The 23,188-nt window shown below is 56.2% G+C and overlaps 3 protein-coding genes across 4 annotated transcripts; all 3 read right to left on the reverse strand.

Annotated features, from left to right (window-relative positions):
* Positions 1-6,073: 6,073 nt before the first annotated feature.
* Positions 6,074-8,784, reverse strand: LOC310913126 (uncharacterized protein; the record flags this gene model as incomplete). The annotated part of the gene is made up of 1 exon (XM_083868261.1): positions 6,074-8,784. Exon 1 carries the CDS (start codon positions 8,699-8,701, stop codon positions 6,074-6,076), a length of 2,628 nt encoding a protein of 875 aa, XP_083724387.1. The 5' UTR covers positions 8,702-8,784.
* A 4,169-nt stretch (positions 8,785-12,953) lies between these two features.
* CPN2 (carboxypeptidase N subunit 2) lies at positions 12,954-15,750 on the reverse strand. The gene is made up of 2 exons (XM_083868427.1): positions 15,629-15,750; positions 12,954-14,740 (listed from the first exon to the last, which is right to left on the reverse strand). The coding sequence occupies exons 1-2, from the start codon at positions 15,647-15,649 to the stop codon at positions 13,115-13,117; spliced, it is 1,647 nt and encodes a 548-aa protein (XP_083724553.1). The 5' UTR covers positions 15,650-15,750; the 3' UTR covers positions 12,954-13,114.
* Positions 15,751-16,813: 1,063 nt separating this feature from the next.
* LOC310913397 (uncharacterized protein) lies at positions 16,814-22,811 on the reverse strand. Of its 2 annotated transcripts, XM_083868791.1 has the most exons (3): positions 22,652-22,811; positions 21,627-21,671; positions 16,814-20,060 (listed from the first exon to the last, which is right to left on the reverse strand). In XM_083868791.1, exon 3 carries the CDS (start codon positions 20,053-20,055, stop codon positions 18,325-18,327), a length of 1,731 nt encoding a protein of 576 aa, XP_083724917.1. In that variant the 5' UTR covers positions 20,056-20,060; positions 21,627-21,671; positions 22,652-22,811; the 3' UTR covers positions 16,814-18,324. The 2 variants fall into 2 exon arrangements, with proteins under 2 accessions (XP_083724917.1, XP_083724918.1); XM_083868792.1 differs by lacking the exon at positions 22,652-22,811 and having other exon boundaries at positions 21,627-21,673.
* Between the last annotated feature and the right edge of the window lie 377 nt (positions 22,812-23,188).

Genomic DNA, 23,188 nt, shown 5'->3' on the forward strand with positions numbered 1-23,188 from the left:
AAAACCCTTCTGCTCTTCCTGAGAGCCCTTGCAGCCCATTCCCACACTGCCTGGAGTCACCAGCACTGTGGAGAGCATGGAACTCCCCAGCCGTGCTCCCAGCATGAGCTGGTGTTGGGGACAGGGCAGAGGTGACAGGTATCTTTATTCCACCATGCAGGAGAGCTCGAAAGTCCTGCTGGCAGGAATTTGTTTGCAAATTTTCCCCCATTGAAAGGAGTGAAGGGATTGATATGACTGCTTGATTATGGCAAGGACAGGCAAGGCAGAGGGATGGGGCAACTCCTGGGGAGCCATGCTTCTAGTCCTTAACCTTTCCTCCACAGCTGGATGATTTAGTACCTTAGTGGGGTGTGTTGGCTCCAGCCATGGGGCAGGGGGTGGGCATTAAGGGTGATATGCTCCCAGTTAGCAGTCACTATCTGAAAGACACTGCCTGTGGATGGGAGGGAAGGTGCCTGGCCAGCAGAGCTGGAGGACTGTGCCAATGCTGCATGCCCATACTGAATGCCCAAGCACTCCCCAGCTGCCTTTGCCCAGCCAAAAGAGGAGCAGGAGGGGAGCTGCTCCCCCCTGCCTGCTGCAGCCCTGTGCTCAGCCCAGGACACTGAGCTTGACTGGAGTCCACATGAGAATATTGATGGGGAGGCCAAAATCCATCACATTCAGCCCCCACCAGTATGCTAAAAGCTCTTGCCATTTTCTCTTTTTATCACAGCTTTAGCAGAAGAGCTCCCATTAGCTTTACACATCATCCCTGGGGAAACAGTGCTGATAGATGTGTGAGATCAGGCAGGTGGATTTTCTTTTCATCACATACGCTGGAAAAGCCTTCCACTGCTAAAAGCAAGAGGAGACTGAGCCAGCTCTTGCAGACTGCTCATGATTCACCTGAAGAGTCATGGCTGGATTTCAGGCTCCTTGCTCTGCACTGGTGCCTGGGTTCTGCCTGGTCCAGCAGGCAGGGCAGGATCTGGCCTAGAACAGCACTAGCTCAGCAGGACTTTCCTTTGGGCTGGATCCCCCATTTTTCCCTGAATGAAGACTGCTCCTCTCCCAGCACAGCATTTCACCCCAGCAAATTCCCAGCACAGTCACGGGCAGAAAGTAGCTTTTCTGTAACAGTGGAGTGATGGCATCTCTGGCTGTGCCTGTCCTTTGTCACTCTACTCTGTTTGTGCTGGCCATTGCTCCCCCTGAGCACACCAATCTCAGTGGTGCTCACACACACTGACCAGCATCAGGGATATGAAGGAGCCCTGGGCACAGGATCCACGGCAGCTTCTGCATGAACGTTACAAGTGCTGAGGTTTATAACCCAGAAAATCTGGGCTCTGAAGGGCTCTATCTGGCGGGGCAGGAGGCGTGCCGCCCTGCCCAGAGCCACTTTTATGCCATTGTGCCTTTTCAGCATTGCATTAAGGCAGCCAAAGAAGGGGGATTTTTAATGGTTCCAGGGGAACAAAGCAGAAACATTCGACCCAACTTCATTACAGAATCATCTGAAACGCTTGAGGAACGTTTCCCACTAATTATCATAAATAGCCGAAAAAAATCTTTCCCTCCCAAAGCAGGTTCCAGCTGCCCCTCTGTGTTTTCTCACCTCCACTTCCAATAGCCTGACCCTGCCCCCGCACAAAGGGGAGACCCCATCTCCGCTCCCCCCACACTCACGGGCTCTAAAGAAATACAAACAGGCAGCAGATTAACAGCACTTGTTTGCACCTTAAACAAACAGGAACTTCCGCCCCTCCGGGCTCTCTCACTGCCCAAGGGAGGATGCACCAGCTTGTTTTTCTTGCCCTTGCTCTCATGCCCTGCCCAAACCCTGGATAAAAGCCTGGACAGCCCAAGGCATGAGGCAGACAGGATGAGAATGCCAGGGGTGTCAGCCCCCAATCTGCTTGAGCCTCATCCCTCATGCTGTGTGTTCCCTCTTGCATGCCCTGGGGAAATCAGGCTCTCGCTGCAGTAGGGTTGTGAGATGCCAGTGGAAAAGCAAATGAAGGAATGTCCCAGTTCAGCTCTTGCCCCTGGCTCTGGCTCTGTGTCTCACAGGGCTTCTTGGAAGAGGCAGCCTGATGTGGCTGGATGGGTACTGTGAGTGGGTGTGGACAGAGGGATGTTGAATGTAAAGGATGGAGAGGAGGAGACAAACCAGCTGGAGGACACGCAGAGGAGTGGTGCTGGTGTTCAAAACCATCACCAGCATCAAGGAGGCACAGCAGCACAGTGAGCAATGACTGCCAGCCCACAAGCCATCTCTGCTGACTGCAGTAGGGGATGGATGAGTGCTGCACATGAATGTGCAGCTGGAACTGAGGCTGATCCCAGCAGCTGCCTCCTCTGCCAGGGAGCTGTCCCAGCTCGTGTCCTCAACCTGCAGGTCCTGTGCTGCCCATCCCACCTCTCCAGTGGCATTGCCAGCATCTCCCTGCTCCTACAGGAACAGGTGTCAAACCAGCTCCTTCTAGCTCTGCCCACAGCACACAGAGAAGTCAATCCCCAGCTCCCCAGGCCTCTCAAATCACACCAGCAGCTTTTGAGACACTGCTCCCAGCACAGCTCGGCACATCTGGGACTGGCATACGAGGTAGTGCACACAGGGAGGAAGCTGTGGCAGTGTGGCCACAAGCTGGGACTGGTTCCCATCACAAGCCAGCAGTGAGACACCAAAGGCCCAGGCTTGCTCCTCATGCGGGTTATTGTGCAAATCCCCTCATGCAGGTGTTAATTGCCCCCCTTCTCACAAGCCACAAAAGAGTTTTGTTTGTGAGCCTGTCCCCTGGGGTGCCCCAGGGACAGGAAAGGGAACTGAGGCAGGCGGCAGGGACAGGCCACCACACCCGCAGCATAGGTGGCTCCTGGCAGGGCTGACATGCAGAGGGTTACAGATCAGTACTGCAGCATGAGTGACAGTGCTGTGGGAACCACTCCCCACCTGCACAGGGCAGGAAGAGAGCCAGCAGTGGCTACAGCACTCCCAGACCATGCTGGAGATCCCTGGTCCCAGCACTGCTCAAGGACACACATGTATGGTCTCCTGTCTCTGCTTCTATCAGCTGGTCACCTGAGGCTGTGAGGACCTCAGGCAGTCACAGCAACTGGAAAGAGGTGTAGAGTGTCATGAGGAGATGCCACATGGGGATGCTCAACTTTTTTTTTTTTTTTTTTTTTTTTTTTTTTTTTTTTTTTTTTTTTTTTACCAAAGCAAGAACGAGGGGCGTCCTGTGCAAGGAGCAGCAAGCAGAGGAAGAGCAAAGTGAAGTGATGTCTCGTTCAGTGCATGAGCAATCCTGGGCACTTCTCACCACATGGTGCTGTGAATCTTACCTGAGTTCAGAGAAACCAGAGGAATTCACAGATTAAAAATTATCAGCCACTACCCAGTGCAGTGTCATGCTGCAAAGGGATGCCTGGCCTCCCCACAGCAGAGTGGAGGACTCTGCACTCCACAGCACCTGCCCCAGCTACACAACTTCATTGCAGCAAGCTGTAGCCCTGAAGCAGCAAACACTGATCTCCCTGGTGCAGATCCCCATGCTCTGCCCATCTCCTTGTGCTTTCTGGCTGCTCCTGCTCAGCAAGCAGGAAACCCCAGGGTGCTGCTCCATAGGCTGCTCAGGCACATCACCCCCAGGACACCCTGCATCCCTCTAAGCTCCTTCCCTCCTGGAGTACACTGGGGCCAACAGGGGCAAATGGGAACAGCTGCTAATTCCTCCCAGCCCAGCCATAACCCTCCAAGGACTGGCCCTAAAGTGGTGGAGGGAGCTGACTCTTGCCTGTGAGCCAGCTGCACCAGGCTGGTCCTGGGAACACGCACACTGTATTTTCATTGCAAATTACAAATCGATCATAGCAGGAAATTCCCGTGCTGAGAACACTCTCGGCTGTTATTATTTTACAGCACTCTGAAGCACTTAGAGGTGTTCTGGGCACTTAGAAAGATGTGGCCCTTTTGGGGTATTATGGGGCAAATTAGTTTTAAAAGCAGCTGTAGGAATGTTGGCCATTTGGCCTCCAGAGCCGGATGGGCACAGGTGGAGGCTGCAGGGCTTTGCGCTGCTTTCAGATACAGCACCACCCTGCAAAGAGGGAACCAGCATGCTCCGGAGTGAACACCTAGTGCCTGACCCCAGCTTTATTAATAATCAGTAATTAATATGAGAGCGGACGTGCCTTGTGTCTCTGAAGACCTTTTAAGATGTGATTATGTTGTGCTAATCTCACCCCGAAGTACTTCCCTGTTTAGACTGTGCTGGGCCATTAAATATCTGAAAAGCCAGCAGAGACCCCCCCTCATCACCTCGGGAAGTGCTCGGGGTCTGTTCCCCAGCAGCCAGGCCCCGCTTTCAAACCCTCTAAATCAAGTATTAAGCCGAGTCCATCTGGATTGCCAGAAAAAACACTCTCTCCCCCTCATCTGTATCTCATTACCTGCTGTGCCAGCCCCGGCCCCGGAGCCGCTCGCTCCATCCCGCCCAGATGTGCTGCCCCACACTCCCTCCCGTATTTCACAGCCGTCAGCAGGACTTCAAGGAGTAGCTGAAGGGCCTGTAACACTGCACAGGTTCTCAGCAAGGATGTATATCCAGGTCCCTAATGCATAGCTGCAGGCACACACTCTAGCACAAAGCCCCTTCCCCCTCTCCCGGTCTTGCACCAGGCAAGGGGACTGGGGTCCTCAGGGCTCACTGGCCAGGAGGTTTCTGAGTTGCTTTCCCACTTTTCCTTGTGAAATACATGTCCAGACTATTGCTTTTCAGGGACTCTTTCCCTGGGACACCTTCAAGCCAGGCAGCCCCTATCCCACACAACTGGGGAAGGCCACCCAAAGGCAGGACAAGACAGAGCAGGCACCAGCAGCAATGGCAAGGAGTTGAAGACAGACACCTGCAACTCTGTAGAAACTGTGATCAAATTTGGGAGCAGCTTACCTTGCACAGGGCAAAATCAACTCTGAACCTAGGGCTAAAAAAAGGTACCTAGAGACCCAAATCAAGGGAACAACCCCTGTGTTCATCAGCTTAAATTCTTCTGGAATAAAGCTTCCCAGGAAAGGTTTCAACACTTTCTGGCAGGAAAAGGATGTGATGGCAGAAACCACAGAGGAACAGCCACTTTTGTTTAAGTTTGGCACTTCCCTGGGCCTGGCAGGAGCCCAGAACTGTGGAGGTGAAGGCTCTCATCAATCCTTCCTCCCAAGTTTCCCAAGAGACCTGTTCCCATCCTGCAGCCAGGACCCAGCACCAGGTGAGGTTATAGTAAAGAGTATGTCATCATTCTTCCAGAGGGGCTGGGCAGGCAGCACCACAAAGAGATTTTGGGAGACATGGGATTTAGGAGTGGGAAGAAAAGCTTATCTATTGTGTCTCAGTGCCACTGCCTGTGGAGGGTCAGCCCTGGTCCTACCCCAGCACTGACTGGGGACCCCACACTCCAGCAAGCAACAGGAGTCCCCCATAGTGGGTCAATAGCAAGAAAAGCCCCAGGATGAAAACAGTCTTCTCACCAGCCCATCAGACATGCAGGGGAGGCTTTAATATCAGGGGGAGGAAAGGGAGAGGGAGAGGGGAAGAGTTCTGTGTATGGTGGCTGTACAGACACTGACATCTGTAACGTGGCACAGGAAAGAAGACGATGCAGGGCAGGAAGCCCTGTGATATCTTTCCCCAAGGACTGCAAGCACTTTCCAGGGATGGGAGGACACTCAGGTGGGGGCTCCTGTCCCTACGAGCGCAGATCGGACATGTCCGTGGCGGCGGGGTCCCGGCGGCTGCGGGGGCTCGGGCGTTCCGGTGGCCGCAGTCAGGCACTGCCTGTGTCGGGATGCCATCTAGTGTCCCTTGGCAGAAGGGCCGTCAGGCAGGGACTCCGCTCATAGGCTTGCAGGCTCCCAGCATCGCCAGGAGTCATCCTAGAACAGCCTGGCTGCTGGGACCCCCTACCCTGGGATCAGGCTGGGTGCCGGGACCCCCAACCCAGGGACAGCCCACCCTGCGGCCAGCACGGCTGCAGACCCCAAAGGAGGACAAGTGGCACAGCCCAGGTCATACAGGGGTAGCAAAGATCAAGGTGGTGCCCGGGCTGGCTCAGGGGTCCCCGGAGCAGCCAAGGTCTGAAGGCTCAGCAGCCTCACAGGTGGCTCGGGGTGGCGGTGAGTGTCCTGGTGAAGAAGGAGGGCGACCACCACCCCCAGCAGTGTGCAGGCTGCCTGCAGTGCCAGCACAGCCAGCCCCAAGGCCAGGGACACCTGGCACTGCCATGGACTGGTCCACAGGGACGAGCCCCAGGCACGATGACTGCTGGGGGCCAGGGATGGGGGGGCTGGACGGGGGCTCATACTGTCTGACAGTGTGGGGACAGGGGGTGTTGGGAGCAGGACAGTGCCTGCCAGGGCAGGAGCAGGTTGGGGGGCAGTGGGGGTGGGCTGGGCACCAGCTGTGGACAAGTCACACGTGGTGGAATAGTCCCATTCCCTGCCTGGGGCAGGAGCACGGTGTGATGGTGAATGTGAGGCCAGTGGGTCTGTGCCCAGAGCAGCAGTCCTGGGGAATGGCCAGAGTGCCATGGAGGAAGCTGAGACAAGGGGAGTTATGGCTGTTCCCTGAGGGATGGGGTCTGGCCTCTCCCTGGGCACTGAGAGAGCAGGAGGCTCTTGTCTGGCCATGGCTGCCAGGGGACTTGTTTGCACCGGTGTGGTGGCTGAAGCTAGAGTGGGTGGGACAGGTTTTGGGTGGGTGGCCCCAGGAGACTGTAGCCTTACAATGACTGAAGCTGAAACTGTTGATGATGGGGTGGTGATGGAAGCCTTGGGCATCTCAGCTGATGATGATGGTATGGCAGTGGAGGCCTTTGGCAGCAGAGTTGATGATAAGGAGGTAATGGAGGTCTCTGACATCACAGCTGGTGATGAGGTGCTGATGAAGGCTTTTGGTAGCACAGATGGAGATGATGTGGTGATGAAGGACTGGGGCACACTGGTTGTTGATGGTGTGGTGATGAAGGACTGGGACACACTGGTTGTTGATGATGTGGTGATGGAGGTTTTGGGCTTGTTGGTTGTTGATGGGCTGGCACTGAAGGTCTTCTGCAGCACAGCTGGTGGTGGGATGGTGACAAAGGCCTTAGACAGCTTGGTTGGTGACAGAGTGGTGAAGGCAGCCTCCACTGGCATGGTTGGCAACACAGCAGAGGTGACCACAGGTGAAAGAGTGGTTGGCAGTGTCCTGATGGGAGAGGATGCCAAGGACAGCATGGTTGGTGCTGCTGTGGACATGGCTCCATGTGACAGGAATGCTGATGTCCTTTGTGATGGTGTGGAGTTAAATGGGGGAGTACCTGGGCAAATGAGGTGTTCGTCCCTCAGCAAGGTTACTGTTTGCCCTGCCAGGTGGGGTGGGCTTTTGCAGGACACTTGGGTGGACAATTTGACCTTCTCCTTGTTGCCCAGGATCCAGCGGTGCAGGTAGCAGAGGTTGCAGTCACATCTCCATGGGTTACCACTCAGATACACTGAGCTGAGCTTCTTCAGGGGGTCTAGGAGCCCTTGGGGAACATTCTCCAGCTGGTTCTTTCGAAGGTTGAGGGTTTTCAGATTTGGGACAGAAGCAAAGACCCCTTCATCCAGAGCAGAGAGTTGATTTGTGTCCAGCTGGAGGTCCAAGAGCTTGTTGAGCCCAGTGAAGACTCCTCTTGGCAGGGCTGATAGTTGGTTGTGGGACAAGATGAGTTTGCCAAGGGATGTGAGGTTGACAAAGATGCCATCTGGAAGTGTGACCAAACTGTTCCTGCTCAGATCCAGCTCCCGTAAGTGTGGCATGGTGTCAAAAAGGCAGCAGGGGAGCTCCATAATATGGTTTGAGCCCAGAGTCAGCAATTTCAGTTTGTTTAAACCAAAAAAGCCCTGAGGTGGGAGAACACTGATGAGGTTGTTGTCCAAGAGGAGTTTCTCCAGGTGAGGCAGGCTCCTCAGAAGCATAGGTGGCAGTGCCCTGAGCCTGTTGCTCTGGAGGCTGAGCTCCAGCAGCTCCAGCTGACTGTCCAGCAGTCCCTCTGGGAGGTCCTGCAACTCATTCTCATACAGCCGGAGGACTTGCAGCTGGGTGAGTTTGCTAAAGACATTCACAGGAAGAGTTGTGATCCTGTTTCTAGACAGGTCCAAAAAAGTTAGATTGACAAGAGAATCAAAAATGCCTTCTGGAAGAGAAGGGATTGCATTGATGTGCAGGGAGAGCTCTCCCAAACTTTCCAGCCCATCAAACAGGCCTTTAGGGATAGATCTGAGTTGGCTTTCTCTCAGCTCCAGCCTCTGTAAACTTGGGAGGTTTTGGAAAGTGCCCACAGATAGTTCTTCTAATAAAGCACCAGAGATGTCCAAATCCCTCAACTTGTCCAAATTATCAAAGGCTCCAGGTTCCACAGTCTTGATCTTGTTGCCAATGAACAAAATCTTGATCAGATTGGGCATGTACCTGAAGGCGCCTTTCCTTATAGTTGTGATGCTGGTTTGAACAAAGATCATCTCAGAAACAAAGGGCTTTGCAATCTTTGGGATCTCTTTGACATCATTTTTTGTCCCTCTGTAGACCTCCTGGTAGTCTTTGGGCATTTCATAGGGATCTTCACCTAGGATTTTATCTTGACATTTATGGGGATTGAAGGAGAGGAGGAAAAGCAAAAGGAAAAGCTGGTACATTGTCCTGAAAAGAAAGGCTTCAAAAATCAGTTATGAAGAACAAGAAATCTCTGTCCACAGCTCATGAACTGTTGTTCAGCTCTCAGGACTCTTCACTTACCATGACCCATTTAATGAGAAAGAGAGAGACTGGACAAGCAAACATGCTGCATTTACAGGAGTTCACTGCTGTTGGTACCAAGGGATGGAGAGGGAAAGACAGCCAGCTAGGGTTAGGGTTTAGGGTTACAGTTAGGGTTAGGGTTATGGGCTAGGGGGTAGGGCTGGGTTAGGGTTATGGAGTTAGAGTTAGAGGGTTAGGGGTTTACGGTTAGGGGTTAGGGTTAGGGGTGTTAGGGTTACAGTTAGGGTTTAGAGTTAGGGTTACAGTTAGGGTTTAGGGTTAGAGGGTTAGGGTTATGGGGTTAGGGTAAGAGCATTAGGGTTATGGTTAAGGTTAGGGGGTTAGGGTTGGAGTTAGGGAGTTAGGGTTAGGGTCAGGGTTAGGGTTAGTGTTAGTTGTTAGGGTTAGGTTTAGGGTTAGGGTTAAGGTTAGGGTTGGAGTTAGGGTAAGGCTTAGAGGCTATGGGTTAGGGCTGTATTAGGGTTTAAGTTTGGGGTTAGGGTTAGGGTTGGGTTATAGTTAGGGTTAGGAGTAGGGTTAGGAGTTACGTTTGGGGTTAGGGGTAAGGTTAGGGTTAGCATTAGGGATAGGGTTAGGGTTTAGGGTGAGGGTGGGGTTATGGTTAGGTTTAGGATTCAGTTAGTGTTTCAGTTAGCATTAGGGTTAGGGTTGGGTTAGGGTTTGGGGTTAGGTTTGGGGTTATGGTTAGGGATAGCATTCTGTTAGGGTTAGGGTGAGGGCGTTAGGGTGTAGAGTTAGCATTAGGGTTAGGGTTACAGTGAGGGGTTAGTGTTGGGGCGTTATGGTTTAGGCTTAGGGTCAGGGTGTAGGGTTTGCATTAGTGTTAGTGTTAGGGTTAGGTTTAGGGTTTAGGGTTTGGAGTTAGGGTTATGGTTAGGGCTGGGTTAGGGATAGTGCTGGGTTAAGGTTAGGGTTAGAGTTTAGGGTTCAGTTTAGCATTAGTGTTAGTGTTAGGGTTAATTTTATTGTTAGGGTTACGGCTGGCTTAGGGTCAGGGTTAGAGTTAGGGTTATGGTTAGGCATGAACTGGGAGATGCTCCAGAAGGGACAAGGCCTGGACAGTCTGTTCTCTGGCTGTTCTCATATGTTTGGAATATAGGCTGTGTCTGCCTGGGTGAAGAAGACAAAGTGCTGCTGCCCATTAGTGCTGCCTCAGCGGGTCCAGTTAGTCAGCAGGGCAACAGCCCATTCATACAACAACAGAAGCAGTCAGCCCTGCACTTGCTAATGAGGGATCAGCAAGGCTCCCAGGAGCCAGCCAAGAGCAGAGGACCCTGTGTGCTTAGAATTTCCACACTGTGCTGGGTAGGTTTGCTGTTTCATTGCTGTGTCTCTCAGTTCAGGAGGTTGATTTAAAACATGGTTTCTAAGCATCTTTTTTTCAGGATTCTTGCTAATTGCACCATATTTTGGCCTTGGTTGTGCAGCTCTGGCAGACAGAAATAGTTAACCTGTGAACAGCAACCAAGCTTTACAGCAAGACTCATTAAAACCTTGGAATGTCCACAGACGAACTCTCTAACGCCAAACATTTGGGTCTCTGACCTTGCAGGTAGGAGGTGAAATCACTGATGCGCACCTACTAGTAGAGCCCACTTCTTCCATTGAAACATTTGGAAACACTCAGCGAACACATTAACCGGGGTTTAACTGCCATGAGCACCTCACTGGGACCATATTTCCAGTTTTTAATTCACAGCCCTGGGTGGGAGCAGAGAAAAGAGGTACAGCCTTCTTCTTGGGTGACCATCAAAGATGATCATGCAAAAATACTTATTCTGGGAGGGTAAATCTGCTATGAAAAGTTATTTTTTAAAAGAATGCTCAGACATCAGCAAATGCAGGAGATTGAAAGCCATTTGGTTTGAAGAGAAATGAGTGAGAGGTGACATGGGTTGTGCAGGCTGCCCCCCAGGGCTCCTAGGGTAGAAGCCACTGCTGATCCCTGCCCATCCTCTCCCCAGGGAGACTCAGGTAGAGGAGCTGGGGCTGTGGCTGTAGAAGTGCCTGCTTCACTCCTGCTGCAGGGGCAGTGCAGTGGGTGAAATGTGTAAACGTCTGACTGTGGGGGGATGAAAATAGAAAGTTTTGAACCACAAAGACCTTTTAAAACCCTCACTGCGCTCCCATGCTTGCCCTCCCCCCGCCCCCTTCAGCCAGGCAGAGTCATGGAGAGATGGTCCCAGCTCATGGCACTGAAGCCTCCCCTGCTCCTTGCTGCAAGGAAACGACCAGCAGCCTTTCCCACTGCCCCTCCCAGCACATTTTAAAGAGAGAAAAAAAGCATTTCGCATCACTTACATGGCTGAGCACCCGAAAACAAGTTCAGTCACTGGGCAGCCATGCCATGAGAGGAGTGAGGACACCAGAGGGGGGTCTCATCACCTGGCCAGCTCTTTATCCATGTCCCAGGCATGGGACTGGGTTTCACATGTGAGGTCAGGACATGTCTGTGTGGGATGATAAGGGACGGCCGGGGAGCCAGAAGAGGAGCTGTGCCCCCAGTGCAGGAGGCCACAGCAGAGAGAAACCCCTTAGAGGGGACACAGTCACGTACTCCCCAGGCATTATCTGCTGGCACCACTTGACTCAGCACATGCAGGGAAAGCTGAAGATCTCCAGGCCAGCCTGTTTGCAGGCAATGGTCTCTGGGGTCCCATTTCTCCACCAGGGTAATTCACCAGTTTCAGAAACACCACCACCTTTGACACAACAGACAGCTGTTTCATTCCTCAGGATTTGCCTTATGTAGCTAGAAGTGTAGTTCTGAAGCCATTTTTTTAATGCTTATAAACAGTGAAACGTCTGTGGTTCAACAGATACAACAACACCCAGGCTCTGTGCTCAGCCCCACAGCTCCACACCTTGCTTGCCCTAGTGTTGTGTGCTGCAGTGCAAGCCAAAGACCCTCCCATGGTGACACACAGAGCCCCTGGCTAGTGCAGGACATCCTGTGGAATGCTCATTTTGAGGCAAAGACAAACTGACTGGCTGTCCTTTACTTCCCAATGGGTAATTGCACTGATTGCATTTAAACTTCTTCCATTTTCACCTGCTCCTACAAAAGCTCAGCTTCTGCTTGCTGGGTTTCATTGCACTTTTCCTGGCAAATTTAAAAACAAACCACTGCACGTTTTCAACAGCCTTACCCCTTTCCAATGTCAGTGCCGTAGGCACCCATGTCCCCAGTGGCCCGGTCCCGATGGCCACGAGGTGGTGCCGCAGCACCGCCGCACCGACATGCCTGGACAGACAGACACCCACAGACACCCACAGACACTCCCGGGCACGGACAGGCCCAGCTGACACGCACAGACACGAGGACACTCTCGCACGGACACTTGTGTGCTTACACCCCCTGTGTGCACCCCCCCCCAGGGGAGCACATCCCTTACCTGTCACCCCTGGGTGGGCAGCACTGCTTTGTGTCTCGTCTCCACAGGTCACAGAATCAGAATCCCAGGATGGGAGAGGTTGGAAGGGACCAGTGGAAGTCATCTAGTCCAACCTCCCCGCTGAAGTAGGGTTCCCCAGGTATCCATGGCTCTGTTCAGATGGCTTTTGAGTATATTTGGAGAAGGAGACTCTACAGCCTCTCTGGGCAACCTGTTCCACTCACCCTCACAGCAAAGTTCCTCCTCTTGTTTACATGAAATTTGCCACATTCCATCTTCAGGCTGCAAGGCTGCAAAGCAAGCCCTGACAGGGTGGTGGGGGGCTTGTGCACACCTGGGCCCACCCTGCAGCCAGGCAGCTCATGCCCCTTGCTGAGCAATCAGCAGCACTCACCCACAGCTCCCTTGGACAACACAAATCTGTGTCGGGATGTTTTGCCAGGCTGCAGCTGGGCCTCTCTTCCCTCTGCAGTGCCAAGGGAAGGTGGCTGCATTGGGCAGACATGAGCACACCATGAGAATGCCAGAGTGGCACCTACTGACCACCAGGCACCTGCACCTGTGCCACAGCATGCACAGCTCCTGACAAGATCCCAGTGTACCACATCAACCTTCACTGCCTCTCCCAGACACACAGACAGTGGTGGGGGAACAGAATGACTCCTCTCTCTGCCATGGGAACTACTAGCACAGAAATAACAGATAAATTTTAATTATATTTGAAACACACAGGAAACACATAGCTGAGAGGATAAATACCACCGGGCCAGCTGCTGCAGAGAGCTGGGTGACAGCTGGTGACCATGGCAGCGGTAACAGAGCGAGACGGAGAGCTGCTTGTTTCCCAGGCTGGTTCAGAGGTTGCCAGAGCAGAAGCAAACGCCTGTCCAAGTTCTAGGGCACCGTGGGGAGAGCGGGTGGTGTGGGCTCATTCCCCCTCTGCGCTGTGACGAGGACACTGAGCTGCAGCGTGCCGCAGCGGGAGCGCAGCTGCCAGGCACCCCGGTAGGCTGGTCCCACACCCCGCTCCTGCCCGGGGGGAGAGAGGCGAAGGCTGAGCTGCTGACAGGCCGTGGCATTGCAGGCCACGCTGACAGTGCCCTCGGGGTTGGTGTAGGTGCACTGCCCCGGAGCATCTGTGTCCCAGCCTTCCTCTGGAGGGACGCCGTGTGCTCCTGGGCACTCCAGCTGCCCGCGGGGGACCTCCAGCAGGGCCTGGCCCTGGAGAGCAGCTGGACTGGCACAGAAGGCTTGGCCGTGGATGAGGGGCTCAGCAAAGCTCTGGAGCCAGTGCAGGAGGTAGGAGAGGTGGCAGTCACAGACCCAGGGGTTGTCAGACAGCCCCACACGCACCAGGTCATCGTTGGCATCGAAGAGCCCCGTGGGCAGGCGGGGCAGGCGGTTGTGGTCCAGCACCAGGGCGGTGAGGAGGGGCAGCCCAGTCAGCAGCCTTGCCGGCAGGCTGGAGAGGTTGTTGTGGCTCAGCTGTAGCTCTGTCAGCCCTGCCAGCCCCTGGAAAACCCCAGTGGGCAGGTGATCCATGGCGTTGTGTGAGAGCACCAGGGTTTCCAGCACTGACAGGTTAGCAAAGAGCTCCTGGGGCAGTGTCTCCAGCTGGTTGCGAGCCAGCGAGAGGTGGAGGAGGCCAGGGGTGCCCGTGAACAGGATGGCAGGCACGGTGGCCAGGTTGTTGCCCTCCAGGCTGAGGACAGTGAGGTTGAGGAGCCCAGTGAAGATGTCAGGGGCCAGGCTGCTCAGGGCATTGTGCTGCAGCTGCAGCCGCCGCAGCGCCCCCAGCCTGGAGAAGATGCCAGGGGGCAGCTCCTCCAGCCGGTTGCCATCCAGGTGGAGCTCAGTCAGCTGGCCAAGTGCCCTGAAAGCACCAGGAGGCACCCGTGCCAGCAGGTTGTCACTGAGCTTGAGGACACGAAGGGTGACAAGTGGGGCCAGCAGCCTATCCGGCAGCTCAGCCAGAACGTTCTGTGAGAGGTCCAGGGCCTGGAGCCGCCGGAGTGGGTGGAAGATGCCAGGGGGCAGGGCCTCGATCCTGTTCCCTGACAAGCTCAGGTCCTGCAGGCGGCAAGAGGGGGTGAAGAGCCCTGGCTGCAAGGTGCGGATGGTGTTGGCACTGAGGGAGAGCTTGCTGAGGCTGGTCAGCCCTGCCAGCACCCCAAGGCTGACAGCTGGCAAGGGGTTGCCTGACACCTCCAGCTCAGTAAGGCTGGGCAGCCCCTGAAAGGCACCAGCCTCCAGCTCCTGGATGTTGTTATTGATGAAGACCAGCTTGGTGAGGGTGGTGCTGGAGCCCAAATCCCCGCTGTGGATGCTGCTCAGGGCTGTCTCCACGAAGAAGAGGTGGGTGGCACTTCCTGGCAGGCCCTCGGGGATCTCCCGCATTCTTTCGTTTGAGCAGAAGACTTTGGAGATGTCATAGCACTGGCAGGTAGGGGGGCAGGATGGGGACAGTGCCCCCACCAGCAGGGACCCCAGCCCCAGCAACACGTAGATCACCAGCCTGCACTGGAGAAGGAACCAAGCCTCACCACATGTACCCACAGACAGACACTGCTGGGGAAAGGGATTCTGCAGCCAAAAATGCAGCAGGATCAACCTCTGAGACACCACCAGCATAGGCAACTGCCCTAGCCATGGGGGCATCCCTCCAGCCCCTGCTGCCAACACCTCCCCAGCACTCCCCTTGCAGGAACTGGAGCACTTCCCTCCCAGATGTCTGCCCAGAGTTTTTACTCTGTACCCCAGCCCAGTCTGACAACTGGAGTGATGCCACCCTCACCAAAGGTGGTGAGCAGCCACACCCTGCAGAGCAGCAGCTGAGGTGGGACCTGCATGGATTCATGGAAGTCAGGGTGGGACCTGTACCCTCATCGGATGTCTCCACAGGCTCAAAGCCAGGTTCTGTGACAGGAGAATATGTGAAACACAGGGCTGTGCTGCACACACTGGGTGTTGGGGACAGCCCTGCAGGGCTGCTCTGAACTTGGTGGGAATAGAAGTGGGCTCCACCACTTGTATTTCTAATTCCCTGTTGGGTACTTCTTTTTCCACAAGGAATCAGAGCAGCGTCAAACCTTCTGGAGGGATTTTCATCCTGACCAAACACTTATTCACTGCCCACAGAAGCACTTTTTGAGGCTGTGGTCTCCAGACCTCTGCCAATCTCTCCCTAGCTGGGATATATGCCAGTGCTGCCTCATGGTGGGGGATGTTGCCCACCCCACAGCAATGCCCACCTACAGACACCCCAGGAGTGGAGCTCTCCAGGACTTACACTGGCACTTGAGAGCAGCACTGGCTTGACATTTCCTTTCCTCCATCTCATTAGAGCCAACAGTAGCTCCCACCCGTCCCAAGGCCCCAAACTACTCAAGCAGTGTGGGCACCACTTACCAAGTGAGGCATGACGGGCATGGTCACTGAATCTGCGGCAGATTTGCTTGCTGAGATGGGACAATGTTTTCTGGGGCGGATGGGAAGGCAGCCGAAGCCAGGGACAAGCTTTTCCTGCTGGGGCGGAGCTGCCCCTCGCTGCTTATCAGCAACAACAACCCGTGTCCTTGGAGCACTTTGAAAAATAACCGGCCTCAGAGGGACTGGAGATGAGGCCAGAGGCAGCTGCCTGTGAGCATCCTGGCAAGGAAGTGGGGTTCTGGCCCTGGACAGCCACTCGTGCAGGGATGGTGGCAGGGTGCTGCTGTCACAGGTGGCTCCAGTCCCACACCAAGGTCAGCATGCTTACTCCTAGAAGCCCCCTAAGAGAACCCCAGGACTTTATTAAATCTCTCTGGGAAATGGAGCTCAAAATATCTCTGCCATGAGAGAAGAGACCAGGTGCAGCTTAGCAAGGCAGATAAAAGTTGTTAGAGGTCTTTTCGAACCTTATTCTATGGAGAGGCAACCACTATGGGCCCCTCATGATCATCACCAGGGGTTTTGCATCCCAGCCAGCAGTGGGATGGCAAGGGACCCATGGCTCAGCTGAACTCCCTGGGAGTTTCAACCTGCCCAGAGGAGCAGGACACACTACCATAAAAGCTGCAGTGCAAGGGCCTGTGTTGGCACAGGCTGGGCTGGCAGCAGCTATGGAGGCACCCCCAGGGACAGGAGGAGGGATACTTTACTGCACCCAGTCAGTCTCATGGAGCAGATGGTGACACAAGGAAAAACACAGCTGACACAATCCAGTGGCAGCCAGCTCTGAAGGGAGCCAAGCAAGCTCCCCACCACCCCAGCAGTGGACTGTACAGGAGACAGTGTCTCCATTGAGAAGCTCTCTTGAGGTCCCAGCTTATTCTCCAAAAGCCCACCCACTGCTGTTGTATGGCTTAGCCCTCCTTGGTCCATCATCCCAGGCTGGAGTCCAGGGACCAGCAAGGGCTCTGCAAACAGAGCCCTGTAAATCTCACCCAGCCTTACAACCCATACAGGCTTTCCCTCAGCGCTGCAAAAATCTCTGAGGAGTGGAAATCAAGTGCAGCCCCAGTCCCTGCTGGGCCATTCCCCTGCTGCCCACCACGAAGGAATGAATAAAGAGCTCTTGGCACTTGGAGTGGACAAAGGCACTTTAATGGGAAGGTCACACATCAGCACCCAACAGCCCCGTGACACAACCCTGTGTCTCCTGCTACCATGCAGGACTGGGCCCAGAGGAGTGACCCATCATGTGCACCAGTGTGGAGCTGCTTGTTGCCAGCACTGGCTACTGAGGTGCTGTGAGCAGCCAGCACTGCAGGGTGGGTACCAAACACACACCTTGTCCCACAGCAGCACTCCTCAGGCAGCCTGGGGCCACTGCAGCACACATGGAGGTGAGCTGACCCCCCATGGTCGGGCTGCAGCTGGAGAAAGCAGCTGGATACAGATGTTGTGGGGGGATGGCACCCATTTGCAAACTGCAGAGCAGCCAGCAATTGCTGACCCTGCACTCTGTGCTGCCAGCATCCCCCCTGGCTGAGGCCTGCCACCAAGCAGGGGCACTGGGCACACACAGGAGGGCACTCAAGGGAGTAAGAAGAGGATGAAGAAGCTTTGTCAAGCAGAGCACAACCAGGTTGCTCACTAGCTGGTAGAGGGTGTTAAGGAAATGAGGACCAGGAATGGGGTGCAGTAGTAGAAGCATGCTCCAGCAGCACAGGAGCTTCTCCCAGCCCCTGCAGGCACTTCACACCCATTGTCCCACTCCTCTACCCTCACAGTGGGGCCAGTGCAAGCCCCTGGCACCCTGTAGGGCTAAGGCAGAGCACTGCAGGCAAGGGCACAGCCACAGCAGGGTCAGCACCAGTGTGCAGTGAGGGCTGGGGGGCTGCTCCTGCCCATCCCTGATGCCATCGCACTGTCCCGTGGCTCTCCTGGCTGGAGGTGCATGAGGGAAGCAGGCAGCCAGGAGAAGGAGAGGGTGCTGGCTGTGCTCTGGCCTGCCCTGCCTGCAGGCAGGGAGGGCAGCTGGGACGCAGCTGAGACACTCAGGGTGTGCCAGCCTGGCAGCAGCCCAGCCCCACGGGGAGCCCTGCCCAGGCACTGGTGAGTGATGGAGCAGCAGAGGACAGGCAGCTCTCCTGGGGCGAAGGTGCTCACTCGGCTCCTGGCCCAGCATGATGGCTCACACTGCCTGCCCAGGCAGGGCAAGGGCGGAGGCATGGTGGGGGCAGAAGCTGGGGAAGAGGGGCTGGGCAGGGGTGAGGGCAGCAGGCAGCATGAGGGCAGCAGCTCTGCAGGGAATGATGCAAAGGTGAAGGATGGAGAAGTCCTGTTCTTTGGGGTAAAGCACCATCATGGCCAGGCTGTGGCTCCTGGCTTGAGGGGTCCCTCTCTCCATCCCACACCTCAGCTGCTGGACCCAGGCAAGGAATGAGTACAGAGGCTGCACTGGAGGCAGGAATGGCTGGGGATAGTGGGCAGCTGTGAGAGGTCACTCAGTGGGGAGGCTCTGCTGCAGAGCAAGGCAGGGCAAAGCAGAGCAGGACAGAGGTACCTACAGCACACACAGTGATGTTGTCCCATCCCAGTCAGCAAGGGCAGCTGATGCAGAGCCACTGTCATGTCCTTTGACCCCATGAGCACCTCTGCCCTCAGGGTCTGCCAGATACTCAGGCTTCATTCGGAGCCTTCATCCTCATGAGCACAACATGGCTCTTCTTCCTGCAGCCATAAACCACCAGTGCCACCAGAGCAGCCAGCAGGGCCACACACACCAGCACGATGACTGCTACCACCACCCCACTCTGCAGGCGTGTCAGCCCCCACTGCCCCCTCTCTTCCTCCTCCTTCTTCTCCTCCTCCTCCTCCTGTGGGGAGGCTGGCAGCCCCGTGGGGGGCTCCATTGAGGCATCTTCTGGTGATGCTGCCTTAGAGGTGTCAGCAGGGAGCAGGGTGCTGGGATGGGGGGCAGCAGTGGGGGGCTGCGGCTCGCGGAACTGGTCCCGTGGCAGCTCAGTGATGCGGATGCCCTGCAGGGCGGGAGGCTGGGCACACAGCGGGGGTATCTCACCCACCTTGTGAGGGTTCTCCTCCAGCCAGCCCTGCAGGGGCAGGATGCCCTTGTCACAGCGCCAGGAGTTGTTGTGCAGCCTCACCTCTCGCAGGGCAGTCAGCGGGGAGAAGATGCCGGCAGGCAGGTACTCCAGGGCATTGGAGTGCAGCTGCAGGTGCCGCAGCCCAGGCGTGGCCCCGAAGATGCCCCGTGGCAGCGCCTGCAGCTGATTATGGTGCAGAGAGATGTTCTGCAGCTTGGGCAGCCCCTCCAGTGCCCGGGCATCCAGGCGGCGCAGGGCATTGGAGTGCAGCGACAGCTCCAGCAGCTCTCCCAAGCCCTGGAAAGCCCCCGGTGCCACTGACCGCAGCCGGTTCTTGCTGAGGACCAGGAGCTGCAGCTCGGTGAGGTTGCTGAAGACGGCAGTGGGGAGGGTGGAAAGCTCATTGTCATAAAGCCAGAGCTCCTGCAGGTTGGGCATGGGCCCAAAGGCACTGGGGGAGATGTCCCGCAGGCGGTTGACGTGCAGGGTGATCTTGGCGAGAGCGTGCAGGGGCAAGAAGACGCCGCTCGGCAGAGTGGTGAGGAGGTTGTTGGACAGGTAGAGCTTCTGCAGGTTGGTGTTGTGCATAAAGAGCTCCGGGGACAGCGTCTCCAGCTGGTTCTGGTGCAGTCCCAGCTCCTGCAGCTCCGGCAGCCCATCAAAGGTGCCCACGGGGATGTGCCGGAGCCGGTTCTCGTAGAGCCGCAGCACCTGCAGCCGTGCCAGCCGCTCGAAGGCCCGGGGCGGCAGGCGGTCAATGTTGTTCCTGGCCAGGTTGAGCTTGGTGAGGCTGGTCAGCTGGTCAAACACCCCCTCCTGCAGCTCCTTCAGGTTGTTCCCGTGCAGCTGCAGCTCCCTGAGGTTGCTCAGATGGGCGAAGTGGGAAGGCTCGACCTGGAGGATCTGGTTGCTGGAGAGGAGCAGAGACTCCAGCTTGTCCAGAGGCTCGAAGACCTGCACAGGGAGCTCCTGCAGCTTGTTGCTGGCCAGGCTGAGGTAGCGCAGGTCGGGCAGGTTCTGGAAGGCCCCGGGGCTGATGCGCGACAGGGCGTTCTTCTCCACGCGCAGCCCGATCAGCAGGGAGGCGTTGCCAAAGGCGGCGTCGCCCAGCTCGGCGATGTTGGTGTTGATGATCTGCAGGGTCATGGCATTGGTAGGGATGGGGCTGGGCACCGTGGTGATGTCGGCACCAAAGCACTCCACCTGGGCAGTACGGACACACTGGCACTGCTCTGGGCACTGGCTGCTGGCCAGCTGGATGCCCACCAGCAGCAGCAGCCACCGCTGCCAGCCTCCCTGCTCCATTGGGCCTGCAGAAAAAACAGAGGGGGGTTCAACCCCTGTAATTTCCCAGCTCCCAGAGCCACTGCCAGGGATGGGTGCTGCTTTCTGCCTGGAAAAAGCCACCGAGGCTGTGGCCATCTTGCCCCCAGCATGGCAACGAGGCAGAGAAGGGCAGGCAAGGAAGGCTTGGCCCAGGAAAGGCTTGACTCAGCCCAGGCAGGAGCTCAGAGCAAGACAGAGCTGGAGGCCACAGTGCCTGGCTGCCATACCACAGCTATTAGTGGCATCCCTGGCATCCCAGCTCTCTTGGCTCCTCTGGCAGCCAGGAGTGTGGTTTCCTGTTTTACAGAGTGTGGCGAGTTGCTATCAACAGCATTGGCCTCCCAGCACCACCAAAGAGCCCAGACCTTCACCAGAGCTGGCTCATGGCACCTGCAGCGGGTCCCAGCATTGCCCCAGCACCCCAAGCACCCTCCTAGCTCTGAGATGCTGTTGCAAAACCAAGAGCAGTGACCATGGATGCTTTAGCTCCAGGCCTGCAGGAGCCTTGGTAAACAGAACCCTTGCCAGCTCCCCAGCACAGGCTGGGTACAGGCTGGCCCTGTGTTCCCCCATCCCCAGCAGGAGGACTCAGCCTGGCCTATTTTACCATGAGTGGGGTGTCTGATGTGGGCATGTGTATGCAGGCTGGTCCCAGGGGTGGTGCCCAGTAAAATTCTCTGTTACCCCATGGGCACAGATACCATGGACACCCTTTCCTCTCTCCTCTGACCTGAGAGCTTCCTCACTCCTTCCCTCCATCCATAGATGAAAGCAGCAGCCTTGTGCCAGGCTGGCATGGAGCAGCCCCCCCATTAACAGCTTCATGTGGCACAAGGGACAGAGAAAACCTGACACTCCTGCTCTGAGCCCAGCTCAGCCAGACAGGCGACCCAGGCAGCACAGGGGTGTGGCCACAGTGTCCCAGCTGGCACCCAGGAGGGTGTTGGGGCACAGCCCCTGCCCTCCTCCCTGCCCTCCCCCCAGGGAACACTCTTGCTCTCAGGCAGGGAGGGAGGAACCATCCACAAGCCAGCAAAGTTTGTGTTTTCCATATGGAAACAATCTGCATCCAAGAACAGCTTTGTTTATAGCAAGACATTTATAAACTTCCCCAAAAGCTCAGCACATCAAAAGCCCTGCTCATGTCACTCCCTGGTAAGGCAGCACTTAGAGCACCCACACTGGAGCAACCTTCAGGAAAGGCAGCTGGAAACAATTGATCTCTCTTTTTCTTCTAGGGATAAAAAACTTACAAACCAAGAGGCTGAACATTCTCTGCTGCTCAGCCCCTCAGCCCCCCAAAAATATTACTTTGCCCCTGTTGATCTGTTGATCATTGTCTGGGATACATTGCCTCTGTAACTCTTTCAGCTCCCACAGTATCTAAGTGGTCTCACTTTTTCAGAGAACCCTTGCAAGATAAACATCTCCATCGAATAAAAAGGTGCTGAACGTGCAGATCCCACCACTCCACCACCACCCCCAGAGCTGCCCTGGGAGTCCCCAGAATCCATGTCCACCCACAGGGGCAGTAGGAGAAGGAGACTTACCCGAGTGTCCTGCAGCCACGAGCGCCGAGCGAGCACAGCTCCGTGCTGGCAAGAGAGCAGAGTGTGGTTCATTCTTCCCCTCCCAGTATATAACCCGTCCAAATCAATGAATCAGCACAGGGGCAGTGGCGGGGTTAGGGAAAGCGCTGGAGCAGAGCTGCTTCCAACTCCTATTTCCTCAGCAGAGCAAGCATCTCAAGGATGGAGTTTTGGGTTTCCCCCTCCTAAACCCCAGTGCTCTTGTAAGAAGACAAGCAGAGGGCCCTGTGAACGTGCTGCTCATGTCAGCCAGTGCCCTGGCAGCAGCTTGGCCCTGGGACTCCCCCTGGTCCCCTGTGGGACACAGCCACTGACCCATGGGGGCAGACAGGACAAAGCCAGACCCTGGGCATGAGTTCACACCAGGGCTGCTCCATGGGACTTCCTTGGCACAGGCACAGGTCTTGTTTCCCTGTCTATGGCTCCTGTAAGCATCAGGACCTCCAGCTGTGCCCCAGGCCAGGGCCTCCAGTGCAGGCAGACCCCTGGGACACTGACCCTGCCCAGGTCACAGCTCTCATTCCCCCCACAGCCACAGACACCAACAGGACACAAACCCACAAGCAGCTGCTGCAGGCTCTGTCCTGTGGGCACCACAACCAGTGCTGCCAAGAAATGAGCACAGTGCCAGGGTCAGCAGCTGTGTGGGTGCCATTCATGGGTCAGGCTGCTTCGAGAGCCCTCAGGAAGCCACAGTGTTGCCCACGAGCCATGAGGAACACCCTGGCACTGAGGAACCCCCACTGCAGGATCCCTGCAACCCCAGAGCAGCACAACTGCTGTCTCCCAGTGGCTGCCCCTGCTCTGCCCCCTCAGCAGTCCTGACACACAGGTGGTGGAGCCTGGTACCCAGGGGTGTTTGGAAAGCATCCATCGACTCGTTCAGGGGCACCTGCTGCCACCCCTCCCCTGCCCCCTCCAGCACACAGGGTGCACTGGGTGCCCTTGGGTCCCTCACCCCGCCCAGGTCTCCCCACCTCGCCCACCTCCTCCAGCAGTCCCAGTCCAGCAGCTATCGGGAACGGATATTCGGGAGGAAGCAGCTAAGGAGAGTCACTGCACGTGGTCCCTTTGGGCTGCCTGGAGAGCCGCTGCAGCCCCTTGCTGAGCCCGGGGCAGCTGCAACTTCCCTGGCTGCCTCTGATCGCGTCTGAGCCCACCCGTGTTTCCGCCGCTTGCAGCAACCTCTGCTCAGGTTCCGGGCGGCCTTGAGGAGCTGCTCGGCATGGGAACAGCGGGGGCTGCTGTGCTGGAAAACGGGAGCGGAGGAAATGTGTCACGCTGTGAGGGGTGGGAGCGTGCAGGGCAGGGGAAGGGACAGCTGCCCTCTTCAAAGAGGGGACCAGACCAGGACAAACAGCACACTGCAGGGAGGGAGGACAGAGTCCCCAGACAGTCTCTAAAGAAGGAGACAGGGATCGTGGGAACATGGTGGGTAGGGGGACCTCAGCTGGAGGCCAGGGCAGCGCTATTTCAGATCGCATGGGAGGCCCATCTGCCGTAGGACAGGCTGGATGGCCACG

This window comes from Zosterops lateralis (assembly GCF_965231275.1).
Source record: "Zosterops lateralis genome assembly, chromosome: 10".
NCBI lineage: Eukaryota > Metazoa > Chordata > Aves > Passeriformes > Zosteropidae > Zosterops > Zosterops lateralis.